Here is a 25,899-nt window from a genome sequence, read left to right as displayed (position 1 = left end):
GAGGATTTACAAAAAAATCTATGAGAAACCAATCCCCTATCTGTCCTATACCAGACTTTCAACCATTGCAGCGGGGGCGAGGGGGCAAGGGAGGTAGAGGTAGAAATCTTCCATTTTCATTTTGGCGGTCTTTTCTACCTGGAAACTGGTCAGGCGGAGGAAGAGCGAGCAAGGGTATCTTGCCAGCTTTGCCCGTGGATCGCACCGATGGACGAGAAGTGCGTGAAAAAGAAAGTGTTGCATATGAACTGTGGCTTTAACAAGATAATAAATATAATCACATTATTCAAGAAGCCGAAGTCCTAATTTTATCTAGTGTAAACAGAAAAAAATCTTGTAAGTGGGCGGGGGGAGCTCGACCCTTCTGATTCCCACCTTTGATATGTGATATTATCGATAATTATTTCTCTCCTTAAATTATCGGCACATTATCTTATTTCACACCACAAGAAACCAAAAACCGCATTTTATCTAGTGAAAACCGAAAACATTCGGGGGGGGCTCGAGCCCCTAAGCCCCCCCTTGGATACGTGCCTGCATTGCAGAATGTGTAGCCCAAGTTCCTTTTGTTTTATTGCGATTTTATCATGCTACGAATGCAATTTTAACATAGTTCGATTTCGATTTTCTTCTGTTAACACATGCTGCGGTGTTTCAGCGGTTACTGAAGATTTTGTTCAACATATGTCTTCGTAGTTAGGTTAGGAAGACCAGGTTTGGTTCTCTTAGCATTAAAATAAAGTCCCTAAATGAATTCTACTAAGGTTCCGATTTACTCCTACATTAATTCCGACTAGTCTAAGATACTTGTTACAGTCGCTTGTCAACGGAAAATACATTGTCCATGGGAACCGCGCATGTTTGCGTAAGGAAATGTTTGTTGTTTTTTTCAACATAAATAACTGTTTTTCGAAATCCAAACAGTGCTCATTACTTTAAGGAAGGTTCAAATTTCATGTGACAATGATTGCCAAAATTCTACGGTAATTAGTCTTCCTGCTAGGAGAATTTGAAAAAAAAAAATCAAAACAATCGGAACCGTTGCCGAATGTGTCGCGTAATGTATCCAACCTTTCTTATCTCCATATATCCAACCAAGGACTTTTGAAGAGGGAGGGAAGAGCAAGGACTGAACGATTCCTCCTCAAAGGGAAGTTTAGTTTGGAACTGTTCTTCAGCTTATTGGATCATAGTTATTGTTATGATAAGGGTGGGTGATGAAAGTGTTGAAATTTGCATTTTAACAAATGCATTAAATTTCGGTCCTCTTGACAAGCACAATCCGACAAATACAGTCCAAATGGTACCATAAATATGAGTAAAATAAGGACAGAAACCTCATTCACTAAGCAGTTAAATTATCATATACAAAAGTAGACTGTTACAAGACAACCCGGGTGGCGTAGTTGCAACGTCGTCGCCTTGTAATCAAGAAGTCCCAGGTTCGATACCCGGTTAAAAACACACTGGTTCGAATTCCACTTTAAACTATTTGTCCAGTTCCGATTAGCCTATCTGTACATAAAGTGAACTTAAAATAAAAACTTACGTCACCTATAACTTTGTATTTGGCGAGGACACGTTTTTCAAATTTCGAGGTTCAATTTTCAAGAGAGCAACGTGAAAAACGAATAAATAAGAACAGAAGATTCCACACCGAAATGGAAATGCTATCCGCCAGTCAAGAAAATGTTCAAGTAGTGAGTCGTTTTGCATTAGGTAAATCTTGTTCGACGCGTCGAGTCTCATTGTCGCTGTCCGAAATCCCTTACTTCTTTAAAAGTAGCTCCACATGTGTTCTCAAGATGGCTGAACCGACATCGAATTTTGATTTTAGATTCCGAGAATTGACCTGGGAATTTCTCAAATCTTCGATCTTAAATGTAGTTACACAACAAACGCATTCCGAAACGAATAAGTCGGCTGGAGTATAAGGATCTCGCAAGCGATAAAAACCTTTTTTATGGCACCGTTAGTGCAAATGTTTGATTCCACGAAATGATAAGCGTGAAAAGGGTGTAGGCTGACTGATCACGTGCAGCACACAATGCAGTTTAACGAAGCATTCCCAAGCGCACCCAATGCACAATGTGATTTCGAGGGGGATCGTGTTGTGAACAAACGACGGCAGCTTATGAAAGCAAGGTATTGTATAGCGCTGCCTGAGGATTTCGTAGGGCTAAGAGTGAACAAAATATTTTCAGGACTCTGCTTCGGTTGACATGGTTTCAAAGATTGTCTTCTTTTTTTCAACCTTCTTTCCCTTTCGCTATCCATTTTTGTTCCTTTCTTTTTTCTCACTTTATTCCTTTTCTCTCTTCTCTTCTTCCTCTTTTTCTCCGTTTCTTTTTCTTCTGTTTCTCTTTCTCTCTTCACCTGTTTTATCTTCCTTCCTTTTCTCTTTCCTCCCCTCTCTCTTTTTTATGTTTTTCTTCTTCATCGCTTCCTTGTTTTTTGTATCCCCTGTTTCTATTTTTTTTCTTGTTTCTTCTTTTTCTCTTCCTCTGTTCATTTCTCATTCTTACTTCTTCACTACTTCTGTTTCTTCATCTATCTTTTTTGTCTCTCCTTTTCTTCTCGGGATTCTGTCACCTCTTTCTTTCCAGCTGTCTATATATCCTTCTATTTGTATCTCTCTCTCTCTCTTCTCTTCTCTGCATTATTGTACATACTATAAATGATTCTGAAAATCTCCCATATAGGCTATTCAGGTGGAGAGAATGGTGGGCCAAAGGTGGCGACCTCCGTCCCTCCTAACGGTACCGTGGCAAATCCTCAGGTGTCACCACTTCAGTAAAGCGGCAGTTCGTTTCTTAACACGTTTTTTTTCAAAAGACTGAAATCAGCCTCTGCGCTGAAGTTTGGATTCTCTTGCGAAAACATTTGAAATCTATTTTACAAAGTTTAAATATTAACATCAGCTTGCGCAGAATTTGTTTAGAAAGAGGTGTGTGTGTGCAAGTTATGGAAGTATTCTCGGGACCTGTAACCGAAAGTTTTCAGAAGTCTGAAATATCTGATTTTTGTTCCGAAGTACACAATTTAAACATAATTACAAAACAATTATTTCGTATTATTACCTACGAGCAATAAGAACATGTGGGCCTCACCGATGGCGTAGTGGTAACGTCGTCGTCTTGTAATAAAGTGTCCCGGCTTCCACTTTAAACTGTAGGTAAACTGTTGATTCAGAATCATTTAAAGGTTAAAGCGAAGCATTTTGGGAGGCAAAAGTTTCTAAATCATTGTTTCATTTCATTTCCGCGTGCGACATTCATTATATTTAATTACATAAACCGAGATGTTCAATATCTTATCAAAGTGGCAATTTTTAATCATATCCAATAGCATTCTCTGTCGTAATCCTCTTTTGTTTATTTTTCATTGAATTTTGACTGTGGTTTCACATAAAATATTTTCACATCATTCTATAATTAAACGAATTTCAATTATTTTGCCGGCTTCTCGTGACAAAATGGTCAATGTTAAAGGTTTTGGCGGCTGAGGGAAGTCATGACAGCAAAAAGTTTGAAGAACACCTGGGTTAGTATTATATAAATAATTGTAATGCATTTCCTTAACTTACGTTACCTTCCTAATTTCGGAACTGGAAAATTTGCTCATTTATTCGCCAGAACCAAACCTTAATTTGTACGTACAAATGAAGAATGGAGCATTTGATTTTCTCAGAAAGCAGTAACTTTGTGTCTAACAGTTTTTCCATCGGCAGAGGAGGGGTACATTTAGAACCAAATTAGGCCTTTGTGAAAATATTTAATTGTATGAAGAAGACATTTTAGGAATTTGTTGGGGGGGGGGGGCGGGTTGGATAAAATAGTGCCGACAATGATTTGAACATGTATGTGTATGTCACCTAAGTTGTGATCAGGCTGTGGACTTTAATGGAGCAACAATATTTTACAGGAATTTTAGTCGAAAGTAGGATTCGGCAACTTGTATGATTCTAGAGACTTTGCAACTTATCACACACACAAGGTTATTTGTTCAGTCGATGACTGAAATGATTTGTAAGCAAGAACAAGGAGTAATGTGGGTTATTTAACGATATAACTTTTGAAACAACCCTCGCAAATTTCTGCTGTGCTGACGCATCGAAATGAGATCCTCCAGTGAGACGCCGGAGCTGGCAATCCCTAAAAATAGCTTACATCAGCAGAAGTTAGCGGATGTGTATGTAGCCCATATGTCTGCCATCCTGGTTAACATCCAGCATTACATCAGCACTCGGTGGCGGTTCAAAGGTGGTGGTTGGTGGGTATATAGCAGCACATCATTTGGTCAATTCTTTTCTAAATTATATGCCGTCGAATGTACTAAAAAATGTGGAAAAGTTACAATTCCCATTTCCCTTTCAGTAAGTGTACGCTGTAGCTGCGTATACGTCTACACGGAAATACTGTATTCTACATCTCTGGTGTTGCCAGAGTATTTTGTACTATGTATGTTTATTTGTCTTTATTCCATTCTCTTATTTCCATTTTTCTGTTTTATTCCTGTGTTTCTCTATCATTTTCTTCTCAATTCCTCTTACAGTTAATCCTTTCTTACCCATACCATAAAGAAACTTACTTACCTGATGGGGGTGCCTTAGTTGCCCATACATTTTTTATTACTACAATTCAAGAAACCATGTTGTTATTGAATCACTGCTTCCTTTGTTATTTATATATATTCATATAGGTGCAGTTGTATAAAAAAAGGAACTAACTATTTCAATACGTTACTTGCATCAATGTGGCACACATTTGTTTTTATCATTCACTAGAACACCATAAAAATATTAATTTTGCATCAATGCTTTTATAGGTGCAGTTATGTAGTAATTATAATAATTATAAAAATACCATCATTAATAAGAAAGCAAGAATTAATTATTCACTGTCGTTTGCATGAGTGTCATGTAGGGACTCAGACCCCAAGGGGAGAGTGTGATGATAGACCCCCCCACAGCTTGAATTTTTACCTTATCCTCCTTTGCATGTTAAGTTTGTGATTTTATGATCAAAAGTGATAAACATTTGGAACACCCCGGGGGGGGGGGGGGGGAATTGTCCCATCACCAATTTCATCAGCGTTTTCCACAATGTGATGATAATCAATGAACAGAGGACAACATCTGCTTAGAATCAACAGAATTCCATTCCTTAAACCAAAACAGGATGTAGAATAAAATAAGAATTAAAATAGCGATGGACAATTTGCCTACAATTATCTCTACCGCTGTCTGTACATATTAATGTCATTGTCTGCTTGCATTAAAAGAAGCGACGACGGCGAAGCTTTATGTGTGGCTAATGAACCCTAGCAAACAGGGGAGTGAGAATCTAGTGATAAGATTCCTAGACGGGAAGCTGACTGAGATATCAACTCCCTCGCTTCCGCAGATGTTGGCTGCAATTACAGAGCCACTTCCTAACAAAAAGCAACCCACACGCAGCCAAAGTTCATCTTAAATGTGAAAGATGTCCATTGTACGCATACGAGTTAACATGGCCCCGTTTCCTGCAGTTTTTTTCTGGCTTGTTCGTTCGTGTGGACAAGAACTGTTCTGTGATGCATTGAGGGGTCTTCACGTCAAGGGTGCCAACTGGGAAGTTACTGGACCTTCTTAGCCAACCGTGTCAGGCATGGCTGATTCATCATTCACATACTCATCGTCGCGATTAATCGAAGAGTTAGAAACATTACATAATATACCCGAAATAGGAAGAAAGAAAATTACAATCAGCTTGTGTAGAACTTAAAATTAGAGTGTTTGGAATAGCAGACCGAAAGACTGCCAATGTAGTAAGACAGTGCGTGGTACCCTTATGTAACTTTCGGTATCATCAAATAACATTCATACTGAAATTCGGAAAGCAAGGGAAGAGGGAATTTTCAGAAATATTTTCTAACAGCACCGACCTCAATGGAGCATAGTCTCGGGTTCGAATCTCGGCATGGGCAGGAATGTTCTGAGTATCCATTCATCAGTTCTGTCCTCATCTTTGCGATTATCCACGAGTGGCAGAAATGAGAAGTAAAATAAACCAAGTCAATCAATCAATTTTCCAGCTTCGCAGTTTTAGGAAGATTGGGATAGTTAATCTTATTTTGCAATCTCCTAATTGTGTTTTCTGTATTACGTTACTTGTATTATTGTTTTTTCTATTGAATTATTGGCAATGGTCTTTTGTAAGAGCTGCCCGTGAGTCTGAAGCGCACCCGCTCTAATAAAGATAGTTTTGGGTTATTATTTCCAAAAAAAAAAATCCAGCAATATAGAGGAAAACTTTGAAAAGTTTGATTATTATGGACAATATTGTCTCAATCAATCACCCAGCGTGAATTAAAAAAAATAATCCGTGTAAATAATATTATAATATCTTGGAAACAACATGTGAGAGCGCACTACCCCCCACCCCCCTCCTCGATGTCGTAGGGTCATTCCATATCAAATCATCCAGGCCATGTCGCCTAAGACTTTGATGAAATTTGGTATAATTATAGAAATTTTGATGTCGATTCAAAATATGTCAATTTCATTAAGATTAGTCAAGGGGTCAGAAGTTGCACCCTTTTCAAAACGAGAAAAACTTAAGTAAGTTCTAAGTCAAACCTAAGGAAGATAGAATAATTTATAATCTAATGCGTGTCATTCAAAGTGAAGCCGCATTTTGCGTATCCTGAGGTTTAAAAAAGCGCATAACTTCTGAACCCCTTGACCTCTCTCAATGAAATTGATATGTTTGGAATCAGTATCAAATGTTCTATAAGTATACGGAATTTCATCAAAATCGGGAATGGTGTGTGACATATTCACAAAATTCTGGATGATTTGACATGCATTAACCTTGTAGCTAATTTTCAAACCTACGAGTATATAACCTATATAAATACAGTACAGATTAGTCATTTAAATACGCTGTGTTAGTTTTACGAAGTCTTTTCTTTAATGTGATTGTATGTGTTTCGAAATGACGATACATTTTGCTAAAATTGATGCGGAAGATTTGAATAACGATTTGAATTTGGTCTTAGGTTATTAATACTGGTGATATCGGAAGGAAAGTAGCATTCAGTCATTCTCCAGTTTCTGAAATTGTTGGAAGTAAGCATGCAAACTAAGCGCTTGCACAATTAGTATTTATGCCCGACCCTGTGGCCGAGTGGTTAGCACATCGCGCTGCGACGCCAAGGGTCCCGGGTTCAAATCCCGGTCGGGCTTGGTTGTTTGTGAATGTCCATTCATCAATTTCATCACTCATCCCCATCTTCGCAAATTAGCCAAGAGGCACAAAACGCGAAGTAAAATAAACTATATCTATCAATCAATCAATTAGTATTTATCTACTTAAATTTTCTTCCATTGTTGCGATTATTAACGCGCTATCTAACGTTCCTTTTCTTATCTGCAAACGTTGACGAGGATAGGATAATTCAGCCTATGTCCTCTTATGTGCGATAAATGACAATGCTTTGCTTACCTCTTTAATATTTATCTAAAGTATTGTAATTGGTATGGTTCACAGATAATTCATATAAAAACTCATTACAGAAGATATCTGGTGATGGAATTATCATGTACCCCTCCAGTCATTTCTGCAACCCCCACATATGTTGGCGTCTCCACTGATAGTCAAGCTAGCACAGCGCGTTACGTCAGCGGTGCCGAGTTCGAATCCAGATCTGGCCATGGATGTTCTTTGTGAGTGTCCCTTCATCAATTTCATCATATCGTCACTCATCCTCATCTTCGCGATTAGCCAAAAGTGGCAGAAATGCGAAGTTAAATAAACCAAATCAATCAATCGCCAATTTACTGAGACTGCTTGTTTGCCCTCTGCCACAAATCAGCTTCAACTGAAGCCACTTGGACTGTAACTTGGAATTCGTATTTGTATTTTTGTTATTTATTGGCCTTTCTGCCACTTTGTGGTTAATAACGATAATGAAGATGAGTGATAAAGAACACTGTGCCTACACCGGAACTCGAACCCAGGAACTTCGGTGGCGAAATGAAAAGCTGACCACACATCAGTCAATTTGGAGTTTATTATTCCAGCCACTTCAACACTAAGAAAAAAAGCGGGGGGAGGGGGTTAAAAGAAAGTAACGTATAATTAAAGTTGTTTTTTTGCGACGCGAAGGATCCTGGGTTCGAATCCCGCTCGGGCTTGGTTGTTTGTGAATGTCCATTCATCAATTTCATCACTCATCCCCATCTTCGCAAATTAACCAAGAGGCACAAAACGCGAAGTAAAATAAACTAAATCAATCAATCAAGTTCATGTTTTATTTTCCTGTATTCATTTCTTGTGTAAAATTCTAGAGCAAAATAATTTAATAAATAAATGAATACAGAAAATCCATTAGGATTCCGTCCCCTCAAATGGTTTCCACGAGGCAGCTATGTCCTGGTTATTGTTAGATGCCCAAAGCAACATTAATTAATTTTCCTCTTTTCCAAAAGTAATCATACTAACTCTGCTTGATCCTGCTTTGTAAGAATTTTCTGGGTTATCTGGTACTTTGCTTCAGAAGTAATGAGTCCATTTGGTTTATTCATATGTAGGTCACATTATCAGTTATTTCCGCCATAGCCCGTGTCACGCTTATCACAGTTTCTGCTGAAGAGGTCTTGGGTGACATTTTATTCTTGAACTTTCGAGAAGTTGTTTTCTTTTATATTGTAATATATAGCTTAACCGATCACAGTGAGTAGGCTATTGTTAATTTAAATTAAAAAGAGAGGTACTTATTACTTAAAATGGATTATATTAAATTAATTTATAATTAGAAACAATATCACGACCACCCCTCCAAGTAGGCTCCCAGGAAAAGCAGTAGTTAGAAAGATGAAACTTTATAAATTAAGCTTTCTGGAGTGTTGAATATTGGTTTACTGCTTCTCTCTCTCTCTCTTTCTCCCTCAATTGGAACGGAACAGTGTTGACAACACTTTTTTTTTCCTACATGGTGGTCATAAACTTTAGAAGACATGAACACCACATTTCCATAATGTAAAACGTTCTTCACATGTCCGCCACAAGTCTCAACACTTCCCCCAAATGGAAGGACCCAGAACCCGTTACTCTCCAGCTGCTCTATGGCTTATTGAACTCTCCTGATGTCTCCTATTAAACTTTGTCAGCACTTTCGTCTGCGAGCATCCCTCCTGTCCACAAAGAGGAATTATCTCCACTCGGTCATCTTTCGTCGGTGCCACACTTCACCTGCAATCGGAAAACAATACCGCCATTCGTTGCGGTAAATCGCTCATGATAAATAGTAATCATGTGGCTGAATTTTTCAAAGTAAGAGTTGTTCCTTGCCACCCATCACGGGCTTTCTCGAAGTTCGATACTACTACTTGTCAGCGACTGCCTAGTTGTCCTCACGATGCTGAGAATCGATATATTTTGTGCTCCCAACCGGGCATCGAAACGGTACCACTCATACCAAATGCGAGAGTTCTGCACTGGGTTATGTAAGAACCCGGAACCAAGATAGAGCTCCGCACATTTTCAATATTGGTCACAGCCTTCTATACTCGAAGATCACAGCGGTTGTCGTGTAATCAGAACCACCTCCCACCGCCCATACTACAGGGGTCGACCCCCCTATGAACTCATTGGAAGCATTTAGATAGTTAGAAAATTTTCGTTCTCCAAATTTTGCCACAGTGCACGTGTTGGCCCTATTGCTAAATCTGCACTTGAGTCCTAAGATACAACGAAATCTTATATACTGCACTGTAAAAAGTTGACTGGAAAGATTACTGTTTAATGACGTCAGTTTCCGCTGCCATTCAGCTACCGTAAAAATGACCATGACTGTTTTTTTAAAGTATTAATGCATTTATGTGCACAAAACTGCAATTTACGTATATTAAGCACCATCTGTATCTTATTGCAAGATAAAATATTCCAGTTTAAATTTAGTACTATTTACTTACTGTTTCAATTCTGCAATGATGCACTACAGGCTTATACAATATGTATGAGTGTGTGTTTAATACTCCAAATGGTTACCGATGCTGGTAACCACAGAAAGGAGATATGATAACATGAATGTACAGTCACCGCCAATAAAATTGTTACACCTAGATCCTGAAGGGCTCCCTCTCCTGAAAGGCGTTACGTGGGTTTCCTAAATTAACGGCGGTGGTAGAAGTTGGCATTGAAAATTTGCTATTAAAATCCACTTATCGCCGTAGAGTTAGGCAACACACACAACGCCTTGCAGGGAACAGGGAAAAGAGAATTTCAGGTTCTAGGTGTCCCATTTTTATTACCGGTGACTGTAACTTGACTCACGTAAAAACCGGTTGCATCCCGTTTTGTAAATTAACAGACACTCGAATTTTAACGGTAGAAAATTGTTAATTTTACGTTAACTTCTAACAATATGGCAGCTCTTTTGTTCTTCCAATTGTTATATCCACAGTAAACATTTGCTCGAGAAAATATGCTTGGAAGATTTTTTTTCTGCCGATAGCCGACAATTAAAATCACTACGCGGCTTTAATAACGAATATGTAAAAGTCACTTTTATCGGCTCAATGTGAGGTTGAAACGAAAACAAAATCAGAAGACATGTACTCCTGCAAGACCCAGTCCTGTATCCAAAATCAAACAGGGATCTTCAGCTACCTCGATGCATTTGAGGAAAAATCGAGACGAGATTCGGCATTGGCTCTATTTTGTCTGGATTTATAAACATAAATCACACCTAAATTTCGTAGGAGACCAAGAATCTCCCGTCTGGGTACTACCTCCAGTTTATTGCGGGACCTCTCAAATAAAAGCCTCCATGGATTGAAGAACTATTGGAACTCGCAGAACTATTTAACATCTGATTTTTTCTCCACACATCCGTTTCAACATCTATAAACTTAATAATAATAGTAATTGCAATAATAGTAATAGTTAATAATAATAATAGACACCTCTGTGACGTCCTTGACTCACGGCTTGGTTATTCTTCGTGAGTGTCTTTTATCAGGTTCATCGAATTATGATTCATCTTCATCGTCATGATTAACCTGAAAAGACAACAAAAGCGACGTAAAACAAAACGCAAATTCCATGGAATTCCTGCAGAAAAGGAGATTAGCCTGTCGACTTTCATATTTATCAGATTCTTCGGTGTTCCAGTTCTTCCCTCCTCCCCAGACTCCTTCATCAGCAAATCACATGAACGCATTTTAAGTGTTTGCTTGTAAGATCGAAACTAAATGGTTCAACGAACTTGTTCTTGTCCAGACACCCAGACATCTGCTCCTAAAACAGCAGCCTGTTTATTCGCTTCGCAAGATGGCTGCCAGATGACGTAATATCCTGTGCTGTACTGCCTGGATTTCATATTTGCACGTGTTAAGGTGGAGGTGGAGGCAGGGAATTACATGGTGTCTTTTTTTAATGACATGTTTGCCTGGGTGAAAGTCCAAGTATACACGTCAGCTGCTGTGTAGTAGGTGAAAAGATTTATGTATTTGCATTCCGATATATTTTTGACTGCAAGAGGAAGCAAGGCGAGGATTATGCTTCAAGGATGGAAATAAAGGAAAGAAAGGAGGAAAAAGCTTTCATTGGAGAGGTCCAAACGTAAAGGCGATCCGGGCTTTACACCTCTCACACCCTCACCCCCCCACCCTCACCCCATACCCGGAAGAACTGAATTAATAAGGGGAACTATAAACGTTCATTGTGTTTAAATTAGTCGGTCAAGTAATTTTGACATTCTAATATCATTTATAAGTTACTGAAGTCTCGAACGAGACCGAGAGTCTTGTCTCGATAATTCTGAAGAAGGGTCTGTTCTCGGTGTCGTTCTCGTATTGATTTTTCATGGACCGTCTCGTCCTCGATTTCGCTCTGAAAATCGAGGCATGCCTAGTGTTGCTACAATCCCTAGATACAATCTTACAGTCAAGGTTGGCATGGTTAAAACAAAAGCGTTTGAAACGTGTAAAACACATGCCAATGTTTTGTTCCGTACCTAATGTATGTACATTGTTGTTAATGTAATTTGATGTATTCACACTAAAATGCAATATTTCAGAAACCATTTTTTGCCACCGCACTACAGCCTCTCAATGCTAAGCCCTGTCTACCAAGGAAAAATCAACTGCCCCCCCCCCTTTAGTTTTGGTACCCAATCGGCGCTACTGGGAACCAGAGTAGCTATCAAGGGGGATAGAGTGGAGCCTGGCAACTGTGGAATATTTGAACCTTCTCGAACGGCCTACATGCGAGATTTAAAGTGCTTACTTTATAACTAGAAACACAATCCTTCCATGAATTCAACCATTCTTAGAAAGTACGTCTTCTTGATATAGGCTATACTTTAACATTTTATTTATTTTAGAAAAATTGTTTTTTTCTTGATTGAAACACAGTTTAGAACATTTAAAACAAGTTTTTAAAAAAGCACAAATTTTGCCAACCCTGCTTACAATGCCCAAGCGAAATGTGGTGCGCCCGTATATTGAAAGCAAGAGCGCTGCTCAAGAAACCATTCGAAGAAATAAAGAAATGGAAAACAAGGCAGTATGCTGTCTAAGCAAGTGACAGCTTACAGCAGCGTTTTTTCGAGTGAATAGATTATGACAACGCTTCTTAGGAATGTTCTTTCTTGGCAGCGCCGTCAACTGAAGGGTTATGCCACTGATCCAGGCGCAGACTCTTCCAATCCACGTATTTTCGAGACCCTCATTGTTAAATGTATGACTTCGGGTTCATTGCTTCATTTGTATTCATTATCGATCGTCAGAAAGGCTAATCTGTTCACGCTTGTCGCTGTGAAAGGGATGAGAAAGATGACTGGAAAGCACTCAACGAGATGACTGGATCTATAACTCCCTTTGTTTGTATTTCTTTGACCTTGTACAGTTACGGACACTTCTGGGTTGTAACAAACTCATTGACTTTCAATGAAATCGTTACAATGCAGGAGTGTCCGTGACTGTACAAGGTTCCCACTGATCTGGAAAGTTAGTTAAAGAGCATTGTTTTTGTACTTTCCAGGATTAGGAACTGAAGCACATTTCACATTATTCTCCAACAAGGTACTTAATTGTAGATATTTTATGAACATTTCTTTATATTTTTAATATTTTAAAATGCCCGTGAAAAGTGAAGTAGTTTGGTTTGGCAAAATAAACTAGAATCCTGTTGTAATTATTTTTGTAGAGCATATCTTGTGTTAGGACGTCAGGAAAAACGTCAAGTGAAATTTTATTGTCCTCAGCGCAATGAGGACACATTAGGGGGGGGGGAGATATGGCTGTTCCACACATTATCATGGGTCATAATAATGTGAACAATACGCTTCTTTACCATGAAGACCCCTCCCTCTCCTTCTCCAAGGTTCACTTTATCAGAGCAGTATGGGTGTGTGCACGGGACGCAACGAACAATGCATTTTGCAGTAACTAAGTTATTTAAGGGACATGCCGGTCCCCGTAGCAGAGTGGTTAGTACATCGCGCTACGACACCAGGGTTCCTGGGTTCGAATCCCGGTCTGGGCATGGATGTTTGAGTTTGTCCATTCATCAGTTTCATGTCATCACTCAACCCCATCTTCGCAAATTAGCCAAAAGTGGCACTAAAAGCGAAGTAAAATAAAGCAAATCAATCAATTTAAGGGACATGTTCCCATATTTTTCCAATTCGATTTTCCATCACTCATTTCATGTTTCCATGTTTTTTGCATTGGGAAATGATTCTTTCAAATATTAGAAAGCTTCTCCGGAAGCCGCAAAATACCAACGTCCTGAATTCTTGTGGATTTTTTTTTCAGTATCAGCAGCTGTATAATTAAAATGAGTAGTGCAAGAGTTTCAGAAAGGCGTGTCGCAAATGAATGAGAATTCTCATAAGACATCTGTTTTTTTAGCAACTTCAAATGTTGTAGGCGATGTACTGAAAGACAGAAGCTGTTCACAGGAATAGTAACAAAATACAAAGTAGATGAGAAAATCCTGTTCGTAATAACCTCACAACCAAGACGGTTGATAGAATTTACAGTCTCAGTGGTACGTGAATTACGTGTCAATGAATATTTTATAAATCAAACTGCACACAATGTAAGTAATGGCTAAATGTCCCCAAAATCAAGATAAACTTCTAGTCTACGTGGCCAAACTCTACCAGCACAGACTGTTTGCCTTTTCTCGTAACTTGGCCATCCCTTGCACATTTCTGTCGCACACATTTACGCGTAATCTTGACGTTAACACATGCAAAGAAATCCGTAAGCAAACACTTCCATCCGTTACGCGTAAGTTAACTGAGAAAGTTTTATGTGTTTATTCTAGGAGCGAAGTCCAGATGCACCGAAAGAATTCGTTGTAAAGAGGCCACGTATCTCCTTCATCAGAGGTTGTTACCTTTTTTTCACCACTGCACTGGTTTCATAAACGATCCATGCTTCATCCAGTCCATACAAAACTTCGTTCGTCATTTGGTTGCCCTGTTGTAGTGCGATGCAGTGACCTATTCAAACTAACGGCAATGGGTATATAACATCGCATGTTATTATGCAAAGTATCATTAAGTTCGCCTCAGTAACAGAGTGCGTTGAGTGCTCACGATCTCGTTACAGGAAGTGGATGGAAGTCCCTGGTCCCGGGGGGTCCGTTCCCCCTTTCATCCTCACCGTCATCATCAGCCTATGTACTTAAAACCTGTAAGTCCACTTCAAGCACAGATAGGCTAATCGGAACTGGACCTGCAGTTTAAAGTGGGATCCGAACCACTGTGGCATGTGCCTCCACAGCGTATCGAACGGGATGGGATCGGAGATAGAAAAATATAATAATTTCCCGGTACTTTTCTGAATGGGAACTTTTCGAAAATTTTGAATCTTGAATTCTATACACTATCCCCTCCCCCTCAAGTCATTGTTTTTGCACTTCTGGAATAAAAACTGTGAATTGCAAGAATTTTCAGATACTTATAGTGCAGAGAATTCCTCGATTGTTCGGGATCCTGAAAAGTCGGCAAATCACCTACCGTAGTCTGTATTTGACAATTTGCTGCTGTCTTTTTATTATTATTATTATTCTGTGGCGGCGATTGGGTTCTAAAACTGAAGGGGAGGGGTGCCAATACTGTTGAGGGGAGGCAGGACAGTTTACTTTTCCTTAGTAGATAAGGTTTAGCATAGTGCGGAGCAGGGGCGCCGACTTGTCAAAATTATTGGGAGGGGGGGGGCCTGTTCACTGAAATAAATTAATGAATGACTCACTCTCTCCCTTGTTTAAGTTTTGGACTCAGTGTTCGGAATCTCATAAAAGCCCACGAATTCCTCAAAAATATCAAAATTTTTATTCACATTTCGAATGCAGAATAGTAATTGTCCACGGATGGATATGTCACAAGTTTCATCAACCATAATAGCAAAATATTCCCGACTTTTAATATCTGCTACCACGGAGCGCAAAACAGATCTCCCTAATATATTAATGATCTCGTTCTGAATGTCATGTCAGTCATTTGTAACCCGAACGTCCCATCCACTACCCTAGTTCATGCACATCGTCTTTTGAAACCCTTTTTAGTAAAAATTTTAACAATACTCATAATTACATACTTAGTATATAGTAATAAGTCATGTGTTTTGCTGTCTCTGGTCATAGCCCCCACCAAAGTTGATGGTTTAGCGGTCTCGGCCCCCCAAATTGATGGTCTAGAACATTTCAAATGTGTATTTAAAGTTAAGTTCATGTGGCACAATTCAGAGTGAACTTTACAAGAGAAGCAAAATAATACATTAGATCCTCTTAAGCAAAATTATTTGGGGACTCTGCCCCCACATCGTTAACATTGGGGGTGCTCGAGCCCCCCCCCCCCAAGCCCCATGGTGCGGAGGCAAAAAGTGGACGGGCAACTGATCTCCTTATCGCCGCCACTGTTATTTGTTATTATTTACAGTAACTACAGTAACCTAGGGCGTAAGATCAGAGGTAGCTACCATGAAGGAGAACAGATTAAGTGGTAGCTGTTTCATATCTGTGCATCGTGAAAAAGTACAAAAGGGCAAAGAACTATCCATCAACAAAGTGAATACATGGAATTTTCAGCGAAAAATGCCTCGACCAGGACTTGAACCTGGGTCTCTGACATACCGTACTATTGCTCTACCACTGTGCCATCTAGCCAGTCTGGCTTTGCCTGATTTTTTGCTGCCGCTGTTTTACCTGTATGGAATCGTCTTTGCTGCATAGAACTGAGTACATCTCCTGCGTGTGCCTAATTTAATGAAACTGATAGATTTTTGTGGAAAGGAAGCGAGGAGAATGAGGTTTGAATTTGTCAACAATACAAAAGTATTTTCAACTCAATGATTTGTAAAATAATAATAATAACAACAATAATAAAGGGTAAAACATAAGTTTCTTTGACTGGAGGGCTGACATGTGATATATATATATCAAGGCCAAGTCTACTTTATGATCAGAACAGCTAATTGGGACTGCCAGGGGTGCCCACAGGGGGCTTTATGGCACAGACTGCACCATCGAGATTTTTTGGGGGGATTTTTTTTTTACCTTCAAATAATATAAAATTCAACGTTTATATATTTTTCTCAAATACACTGAGGTGCAAAAAAAACGCAACACCTCAAAAATATTGATAAATATGATGACATGCCAATTTTAACCGTTACTTTCTTACCACTATGTAGGTTTTTAAAAACTTTAATTGACAACAATGTATACAAAGACAGCAGAATAAGCTCAACAATGGCCAACAATGGTAACAAAGTGTATACGCAACCACAATGACATAAGCTGCATTATTGTGCAATAAAATTTGTTTGTTTCAACAACAAAAGCAAATAATCCATTATTGCCACTCACTGATTGTGTCTTCTTTCTTTGCAAGTGAAATCCATCACTTGAAGGAGGTAAGATGTCATTAAGTAGGGAGGATGCTGTCAAAGCAGTTGCATTGGTAGAGGATGGGCGCAGTTTTCGTTATGTTGCTCAAGTGTTGCGTACCACACCGTCCACAATTTTGCGTACCATCCAGAGATGAAGATAGCTTGGTACATATTCTAGACGGCCGGGTTCTGGACGGCGGCCGTCAACATCTGCAAGAGATGACCAGTTTTTGCACCTTTAGGTTTTCCTTAATCGCCACATGATTGCAGTTGAAGTCAGAAATCAGCTTGAACAAGTGAGAGGTGTGAATGTCAGCAAGTGGACTGTGAGAAGAAGGTTGCATGATGCGAAACTCTTATCCAGGAGACCTGCTACTGGCCCAGAACTGACAAGAAAACAACGAAAGGATCGCTTGCGTTTTGCAAGACACCATAGTGACTGGAATGACGAGCAGTGAGGAGCAGTTCTCTTCTCTGATGAGTCTCGATTTAGCCTTAGATCTCCAGATGGAAGAGAAAAGGTTTGGAGAAGGATAGGAGAAAGGTATTTACCGTGCACTTTTTCGTCAAGGACAGCATTAAACTGTAGCTCTGTGATGGTTTGGGCAGGGATATGCTTGACTGCACGAACAGACCTGCTTCTTGTGGATGGTGGATGTCACGACAAACCGCTACATTGAAGAAATCCTTGGAGATCATGTTATTCCCATTGCTCACTACATTGGTGAGAATTTCATGCTCATGCATGACAATGCACGTCCTCATGTAGCACAATGTGTCAATTGTTACCTGAATGATGTTGGAATTGAAGTTATGCAGTGGCCAGCACGTAGACCAGATCTCAACCCTATCGAGCACGTTTGGGACATTTTAGGAAGAAATGTTCGCCATCGTGCCCCAGAGACCCTGCAAGAGCTGCGAGAAGTCCTCAGACAAGAATGGGAGCGAATCAACCAGCAGGACATCACTACCATCATAAGGAGTATGCCTCACAGGATGCATGCTGTAATTGATGCCAGAGGGAACAACACACGTTATTGAATATGATGGGAATAGTACAAAAAAATCTTGTGAAGTGCTACAGGGAGTCAGAAGAATATGCCTGACATCAAAGTGGAAGAAAAATTTCACAAAATCATGGGAAATGTTCAGTGTGCACAATGACTGTACAGTTTACTTTACGTTACATTACGTTATTCATGGCGATTTGGTTAAAGAAATTACTCTTTCTGTGTTAGAAATATTGTAGCATGAAGAAAATACACAATTTTCTGCAAAACTTATAATTACAAGCATGTCATAAAGAGTTTGGATTAAATATATCACCTTGCCTGTAAATTTTTCAAGTGTTGCGTTTTTTTTTGCACCTCAGTATATATGTAAAGTTTACACCTTAAATCCACCATATTGAATCCATTAGATGAAGAAAATAAAGTATATAGGGGTAGGGGTGCCCACAGGTGGGTTTCTGGATGCATGTTGTGTCCACTCAACTTTGGAGCTTTATTTTTATAATTGAAATTTCAATGGTAATTGAAACTTGTGCCCAATGCTACATTGTTCACGTCAATTAACCATTGCTGCTATACCTAGGTATAGATATCAATTTGTAGACTTCCAAGGGAATTGTAACGGGTAATATGTGTTTGGGGGGGGGGCAATATCCAAATCTTACATATTAGGCCTTAAATTGACACTTGGATTCTGGGGGGGGGGGTTGAGAATTAAATGTTGGGGGGAACAATACATCCAACTCTTCAATATCAGTGTTAAGTCTTCGATTATGGCGGGTATTTCAGTTACACCCTGGAGCAAGCAAAGGAGAATAAGTCTCTGCGCAAGTAGTGGCCTGAGACGGCTCCACCAATAAACACGTAGAGTATTGGGATTGCATGGAAAGGGGCGGATGACAACTGCAGTTACCAGCGTTCCCAGCAGCGTGTAATGCTTCGCTCTGCCCAGTCGATTTTCCCCACTTCTCTGACGCTATGCGTGACCTTGCTCCAGAGATTTCCGGGACAGAGTATAGGGGCTATTTAACATTAAATTGAGGGGTACCCAATTCTTGTGTATTACTCTTGTCTTAGACTGTTGTGCAAATTCTGGTGTGGGGACTGAGAATTAATTTTTTGGAGGAGGCAATATCCACTCTTCAACATAAACAGTAAGTCTAAAATTGTCATGAAAATTTTGGTGGGAGGATTGAGTATTAAATTTAAGGGGGGAGATATAAAGCTCTTGATAAAGAGTTAAGTCTTGGATTGTCAAGGGATTTCTGTAGTGGGGGGGGGGGGGGCGTGTCTAATATTATTTCACAGACAAACACACGTTTTTGCCGCCCAACATTCGAAAAGAGTAACTATCGCGGGATCCTAAGAAAGTATTGACACCCCATTAAATTAATATTTTTGAAAGCCTGCAAAGAAATGGATGTAAAAATGTTCTTGCTTGCTTCGCTCGCAATAATATCTTAAGGGTATATGTGTTTCACATTTTAATCGGGTGAATGTGAAGTTTTATACTATCGCTACATTACAAGACATTGACGATATTCTCGATCTTGATTAATAACATCACTTCTTAAAATATAATGCTTTATGTTGGTATACTGCTTAATTAAAGCAGGTGCATCATTTGGATGGTGTACTTCTATTAGCAATATTAATGATTTCCTGTGTGCTGTAATAGTTGTACTAAGTGTACTTCATATGTTAACACCGTGCACGCACGTTACCCGATAAAACAGAAAAATAAATATTTTCAAATTCACATTTCTAACTTCTTGTCACAGGACATAACAAGTGAAATTTGCATTGAAGATAAAATCCAGGTAATTATTGCTATGGATTACCAAAATAATTATATTTACCTCAAGCAGAGGGAGCGAGTTCTTTGAATGAGGAGCCGTATTATATTCTCGCCCTGAGCTAAGAAATTTCTGCAGCAAGTTATTTGTTTGGCTAGGTTGAATTTTCTATCTTAAGTTGTGTAACAATTTGTGTTAAATGTGTGGATTTTATAAATCTTATTCTCCAATTCGCAAACACTGTTTAAATGCATATTTATATAATTTAATTTAATTTATTACATTTAAGCAATCGATGTGCTAGCTTTCCGTTATTTCGACAAGTGAACAATTAATAAAATATGGACAGTTCAACATGTTATTGCATTCAAATAAACATAAACTATTATGTATTCATCGAAACTATTGTGGGGGATTTTGATGAATGAATTAAGGTGGGGGGGGGGGGTAATGCATTCATGATCTTGGGGTGATGGACATCCCTGTTTAGAGAGGAGGGACAGATAAATTATAGTGTTCAGTAAAACTAAAAAAATAGTTACTGTCAGTAGACATGCTGTCATAATTAAATACTTTATAGAGATTATAACATGGTTTGAGGGGACGAATGACATGATTCGGGGCATTATGTGATTTGAGGGTGGGAACACGACATGATTTGGGGGGGACACATGAGAAGATTTGGGGGGATTGTGCCATTGGCCTTGGGGGGGATGGGCACCCCTGACTGGGCCTACAGTTTTTAAAGTAAGATTTTGAGACCCACCCCCAGAAATGTAGTCTGTACCTTTTGGGGATCTGAATGAAACTTGAGCATAACTTTAGGGGTGGGCAGAATGAAAAAGTTTTCTACCTCATAAAAATTTGCTAAATTACTGTTACATTTGCAAAATCATAAAATTACTCATAAACTTACTTTTCAGGTCCCAGGAGCTTAACACAAGTTCCATTACCTTGTTAATTCTGAAAATTTGTTAGGTGGGCAAGTGTCCCCGCCAAGTTATGCCTAATTAGTCCGGAACTTCTTCAATACAAGAAAATATAGCGATTACCGCTGCTATATATCTAACGCCCATGGGCGTCAGGAGGGAGGGGAGGAGTTGGACAAGTCGGTGGACCCCCCTTGGAAATTGACATTGTTAATTTAAGAATACAAGAAAGTCGAAAGTTTGTTACTCTTATTGTTAAGAACAGAAATAAAGTTCATTTAGTTAGTATTTGAAGAGAATAATCAATGTAAAAATGCATTGGATGGAAAACATTCAGTGAAAAATACACGAACAAGGTTATATTCTACCATTTCATCCAAGGAACAAATGGTTCCACAATTTTCAAAACTCTTAAGTTGTAGGTGAGAGATCACACACCAAACTTTATGGGAAAAAATCCCCCTAACATTTAAAGCCTTTTCTTGAATGAGACTTGCAAAAGTTAATATCAAAATGCATTTCAGGCACTAACTGCATAAAATGCAAAATAAATAATTGAAAATTGTGGTGCTGGTATTCACTCGTTTGGTGCATCGAGTGTCCCAATTCATACAATAATAATAATAATTACTATTATCATTTGCCCCCCCCTTGCAAAATTTTCTGGTGATGACCATGCTAACGCCCATCGTTGTGTATGTAATTTCAAAAATTCCATGTAGCTATCTTTGTGTACTATTGTTCCACACATATAAATATAGACATCATGTGGAGACAAGTTCGAGTCACATGACAACTCATTTGTAACTTTCACTTTCCTTGGAGTGGCATTTTCCTGCCAAATTCCTTGTACAAATGAAAGGGAAGAGGGGAGGTGGTCTTCAACCCTGGTTACTTGTTTGTCAGTTTCAGGAATATGGAGGCACTTGATGCCACGTCTGCCTTCGCCAAATGGAGCTTCCAGGGGATAAAATTTGTCAAGCAGAGAGGGGGACACAAGTATCCAGAAAGGGAATTTCCCCTCATTCCCCCTACAAATACCACCCTGTATATATAACATGTGATTGCCCCCCCCAGACAAAAAATTCCTTTATGCAGCTCTGTTCAACACAGATTCTTTGAGGGCTGCACATTTCTCAGCCTCAGTTGTGGTCTGTCTTCTAGTCTCCTTCTTATCCAGTACTGAATCAGCTGTGAACAGCTTCTGTTTCACCTCAGTAATGTCTTGTGATGGTTCTGTGTTAAATATTGCAGTGAGGTCACATTGCTCTTCCTTTATTGTTCTACCGCCTTGTGGACGTTTGTGTGTCCATGCACACGCTACTGTTATTCTACACCAGTTACTTGTGTCAGCCTTCTGAAAGTAAGGAACAAATTTCATTATTTTCACTAGGACAACCATGGACCACCCTGTATACTCCTCTTTGACTCTATCCAAAGTGCCACTTTTCTTGAACAGAGGTGTACTTGCCAGATAAAGATATTTTGCTTCAGTATAGCCGTATTTTCAAGTGTTGTGAATAGGGGGGGGGTTAACAGTATTTTACATTTATTGACAGATGTAACCACTCTGATTTTTCAAAGCACCTAATTTTAGTTTACACATCTGCAGCTGTTTTAAAACTGTGGTTATAGCTCATAAAAATCTTTTTAAGCTACTACTTCGGCCCCTTCATTTATGGAATTATGAGTTCTTGGAATGTCATGCTTTGAGAAACTCTTTCGAATCTTAGACATGTATATTCTCCTGTAACTCAGACTCGGACAAAGAGTATAAACTGTCTTCTGGGAATGACAAAAATTCCTCCACCATTAGTCCTAGATGGCATTTTGAAAAGCTTAAATTAAGAACCAACATACACTTTAGTGCTCGAAGTGAGGGGGTGCAGGAGTATGGTATCACCCCAGGTAGTGAAGTTTTCACAAGACCCCCCCCCCTTTCATAGCATCTCATTGTCACCAATACCATGTTAAACCATAGGATCATGCCACAGCTAATCCTAACTAATCAACCAACACCCCCTCCACCAGCTAGCATTTTCCATTTCAAACGCTGCTCTAGATTCAAGGCAGGACAGTGACAGCCCCCTGCCCCTCCCTATCTAAAGAAAATACTTTCGTAGAAAACAGGCGAAAGGGGTTTCGACAGTGTTTAATAACATCGTTCATTTTAGTGTAAAGAAGAACCAAAAACCTTGACATTTTGTCATTAAAGGAATAATTTTCAGTCCCCGCATTCCCGGCATTATAGAAAATATTAATGGAAGGAAATATAGGATGATCCATAAGTGATGAAACTCCCCTCTAAAATGAATAATCACAAATCGAAGATCCCTATCCATGATATAGGAAAGGAAGAAAACTTGTTAGGATATGTTAATGCCATGGCAACCATCTTCATTTTCTTAAATAGAAGGGTGTGCATGTGACACATCAAAATGGGCTAAAATTTGACAAGAAACATGTTGGCAAGCATAATTTCAACATGATCATAACCAATTTGCTGCTGGAAAGACAATGTTTGGCCATCTTGAAGTTCACCATTTTGGAGTCAACTTTATTTTTTTAAAAAATTTGAAAGTTGGTCATGTGATATCAGAATTGGTTAAAATGTGCAGAAAAATGCATTGGCATTCTTACTTTCAACATAATTTTATAACCATTACAACCATGTTGTTGTAAACCTCGATTGTCAATGCCCAATAACAATTATTACATTGGGGTGATTCAGAAATTGTTTATACATGCATATCGTCTTGGTTGACTGCAGCTTAAATTACAATGTGAAGTTTTATAAATATTATGCAGTTGGTAACAGTTGTTTTATGGCACATTTAGGACTTACTTCCTTGATCTTTTTCTGTCTCTGCTTGGTGGGCCTGCTCAATTTCATGTGTGTTAGGTTTAGGAAAGTGGCAAGCAAGATGTGCCATTAACCCCATAAATTCTTAGTAAAACAAACCAACCAGGAGAATAGTTTGTCTTAGGACAATGTGGCACACCAAGCACAAGATTTCAATTTTGTAACAAAACAAATACAAGGTAGTACCTTCCATTCTTGGAAAATTATTTTAGTACAGATTATTTAAGCCAATAGGAACTTCATCATCCTTCAGTTTCCTGCCTCTGGCTGGGTCAGCATAGAAATCAAGCCTCTCCATTTTCTTCTGGTCTCCCACGATTCGTCTCTTTCCACGATGTTCCCATCTGGTCCTCTCCTCCTAACACTCTCCACTATCTGCTCTTTCCACTGACATATTGGTCTCCCCCAATAGTAACTTATCATAACAAAATGTTGTTTAGTAACGTATACCATAAAACATTTCAAGACTGGAGTTTCCTCAGAGAGTTTACAATGTACAGAATGACTCCTAAGCATTCTTCCAAAGAGAGTCTGAGCCCCCTCCCTCCCTCTTGGGGGGTGACTCTCACAGGATACTAGGTGGATTGTTTGTGAAATGTCTACTTTAAATGTATTTTAAATTATAAATGTGTGAACATTTATGTGCAAATACATACAGGCATGATTTTTCAATTGAACTATATTTTACAAAATTAACTAAAGTATTCAATGATTTTTTTTTCGTTTTTTGCAGATTAGACAAGATGAAGTTGCAGCTGTTGTTCCTTACAGTACTTCTTTGCTGTCTAGTCACCGATGTATTGGGAGAAAAAGTAGTAAGTGTGGTTTTATATTTACAAATCTGTTCTACATAAGAGTAATGCTTTTGAAGTTTTCTAAATGTATTTTGCCTCTGTAAAGCTATAGACAGGTTGATAGTAGTATCCTTTTCTAAATAAATAATAATAATTCCTTTATTTAGTTGGCATGGTTCGGCCATAAATTCCATTGCACAACAGTCCTTTTACTAGCAAGGACTGATGGCATATAGGCCCATCACATCTGTTCTCATGCCTTGCTGATGGCATCTATGTAATGCTGTTGCATTGTAATCTAGAGGTCATGAGTTTCATACCTGGTGGATGCACATAGTGGCTCGAATTCCACTTTAAATTGTAGGTTCAGTTCCAATTAGTCTGTCCTTGCATAAAGTGGAACTCCTTAATAGGAGTAGCAGGCACAAGTCTAGAAAACTATATCAGATGCTTGTTAAAGTTTGTTTTTAACCTCTATTCTAACTTTCTAGACTTGTGCCTGCTTCCTTTTTTTTTAAGTATTCCCAATTGTCCTCACAATACTGACTCAACATGGGAATTTGGGGCCTTCCATGTGACCAGAGGCAGTGTATAGCTAATTGGATGCATTGGAGATCATGATTTAAAGTTTATTTTGATATTTGAAAGAAATATTCAGATTTCTTCTACCATGAAACTTGTGCTATTCTTATAGACAGAAAGTATTTTAGTGCTATGAAAAGGCTTCTGAGTCATATTAAACAAATGAGGACAGTGACTTCTAGGTCTTCCTATGTTGAAGTTGTAGAACGATCTTTAAGTCTGTTATTAATAGGGACACAAATTTATGGTAAATAAAAACTGAGGAGAGTGGTTACATCAGCGGTATATACCAGCGGTGGAAAAAAAAATTGGCACACACTTTTTCATTATGAGAGGAAACAACATACAAAAGAGCTATAAATTGAAAAACTACTTCATTTTCATATACTGTACACATGCACAAGTACTTAGCTGTCCAACCAAAAAGAAAACATCAACACAAAATCACTTCATTTCTAAATTTCATATTCGGGGGAAGAAAGGAATGCAGCTTGAAAGGGAGCGAAGTTTTCGAACTGAGATTATGTGCATGGGAAATCCCAATTTGCAGCATCTTCCTGATCTGATCGAAGATAAAACGTTCTTCAGCTGCAAGTGGTAGGAAACTTTAGGCAAACGTTTCGTTACAAATCGACAGTTTGTGCACACAACCTCGATTGCCGGTTTTTGCATGCTTTCTACTTAATTTGATGATATTTCACGGTTATTTCACGAAAAAGCGTTCATTTCATGGAAAAGCACACATTTCGCATTACTACGCGAATAAAACTCATGCATATTTCATCATTGGGGGTGTAGTTACGTGCAAAATGTTCAAAATTGCATCTTTTTTTGCATTTTGCTATTTTGCACATCGCGAAAATTCAATGTTCCTAGTTATTAAGTTAGATATGGCTTATTAAAAGTGTTTCGACTCTCATGTATTTCCTGTGAATCACAACTTTTGCTCTTCAACTTAAAAAGTTTTCACTAATCAGTGTAATATTATGTCATATTTTGTAAAAGCTAGCTCTTCTATAACATTTCATCTT

General features: G+C 38.8%; 1 protein-coding gene across 1 annotated transcript in view; it reads left to right on the top strand.

The window, feature by feature from the left end:
* SPARC (secreted protein, acidic, cysteine-rich) overlaps positions 1-25,899 on the top strand; it is a 50,259-nt gene that overhangs the window by 6,296 nt on the left and 18,064 nt on the right. The window contains exon 2 of the mRNA XM_083131886.1: positions 24,226-24,307. Coding sequence (XP_082988012.1) covers positions 24,236-24,307 — 72 coding nt within the window. The 5' untranslated portion in view covers positions 24,226-24,235. The remainder of the gene's footprint in view (positions 1-24,225; positions 24,308-25,899) is intronic.

This window comes from Lepisma saccharinum, chromosome 11, assembly GCF_977018435.1.
Source record: "Lepisma saccharinum chromosome 11, izLepSacc3.1, whole genome shotgun sequence".
Lineage (NCBI taxonomy): Eukaryota > Metazoa > Arthropoda > Insecta > Zygentoma > Lepismatidae > Lepisma > Lepisma saccharinum.
Note: the sequence above shows the minus strand (reverse complement) of the source record. Positions and strands in the feature narration are given on the sequence as shown.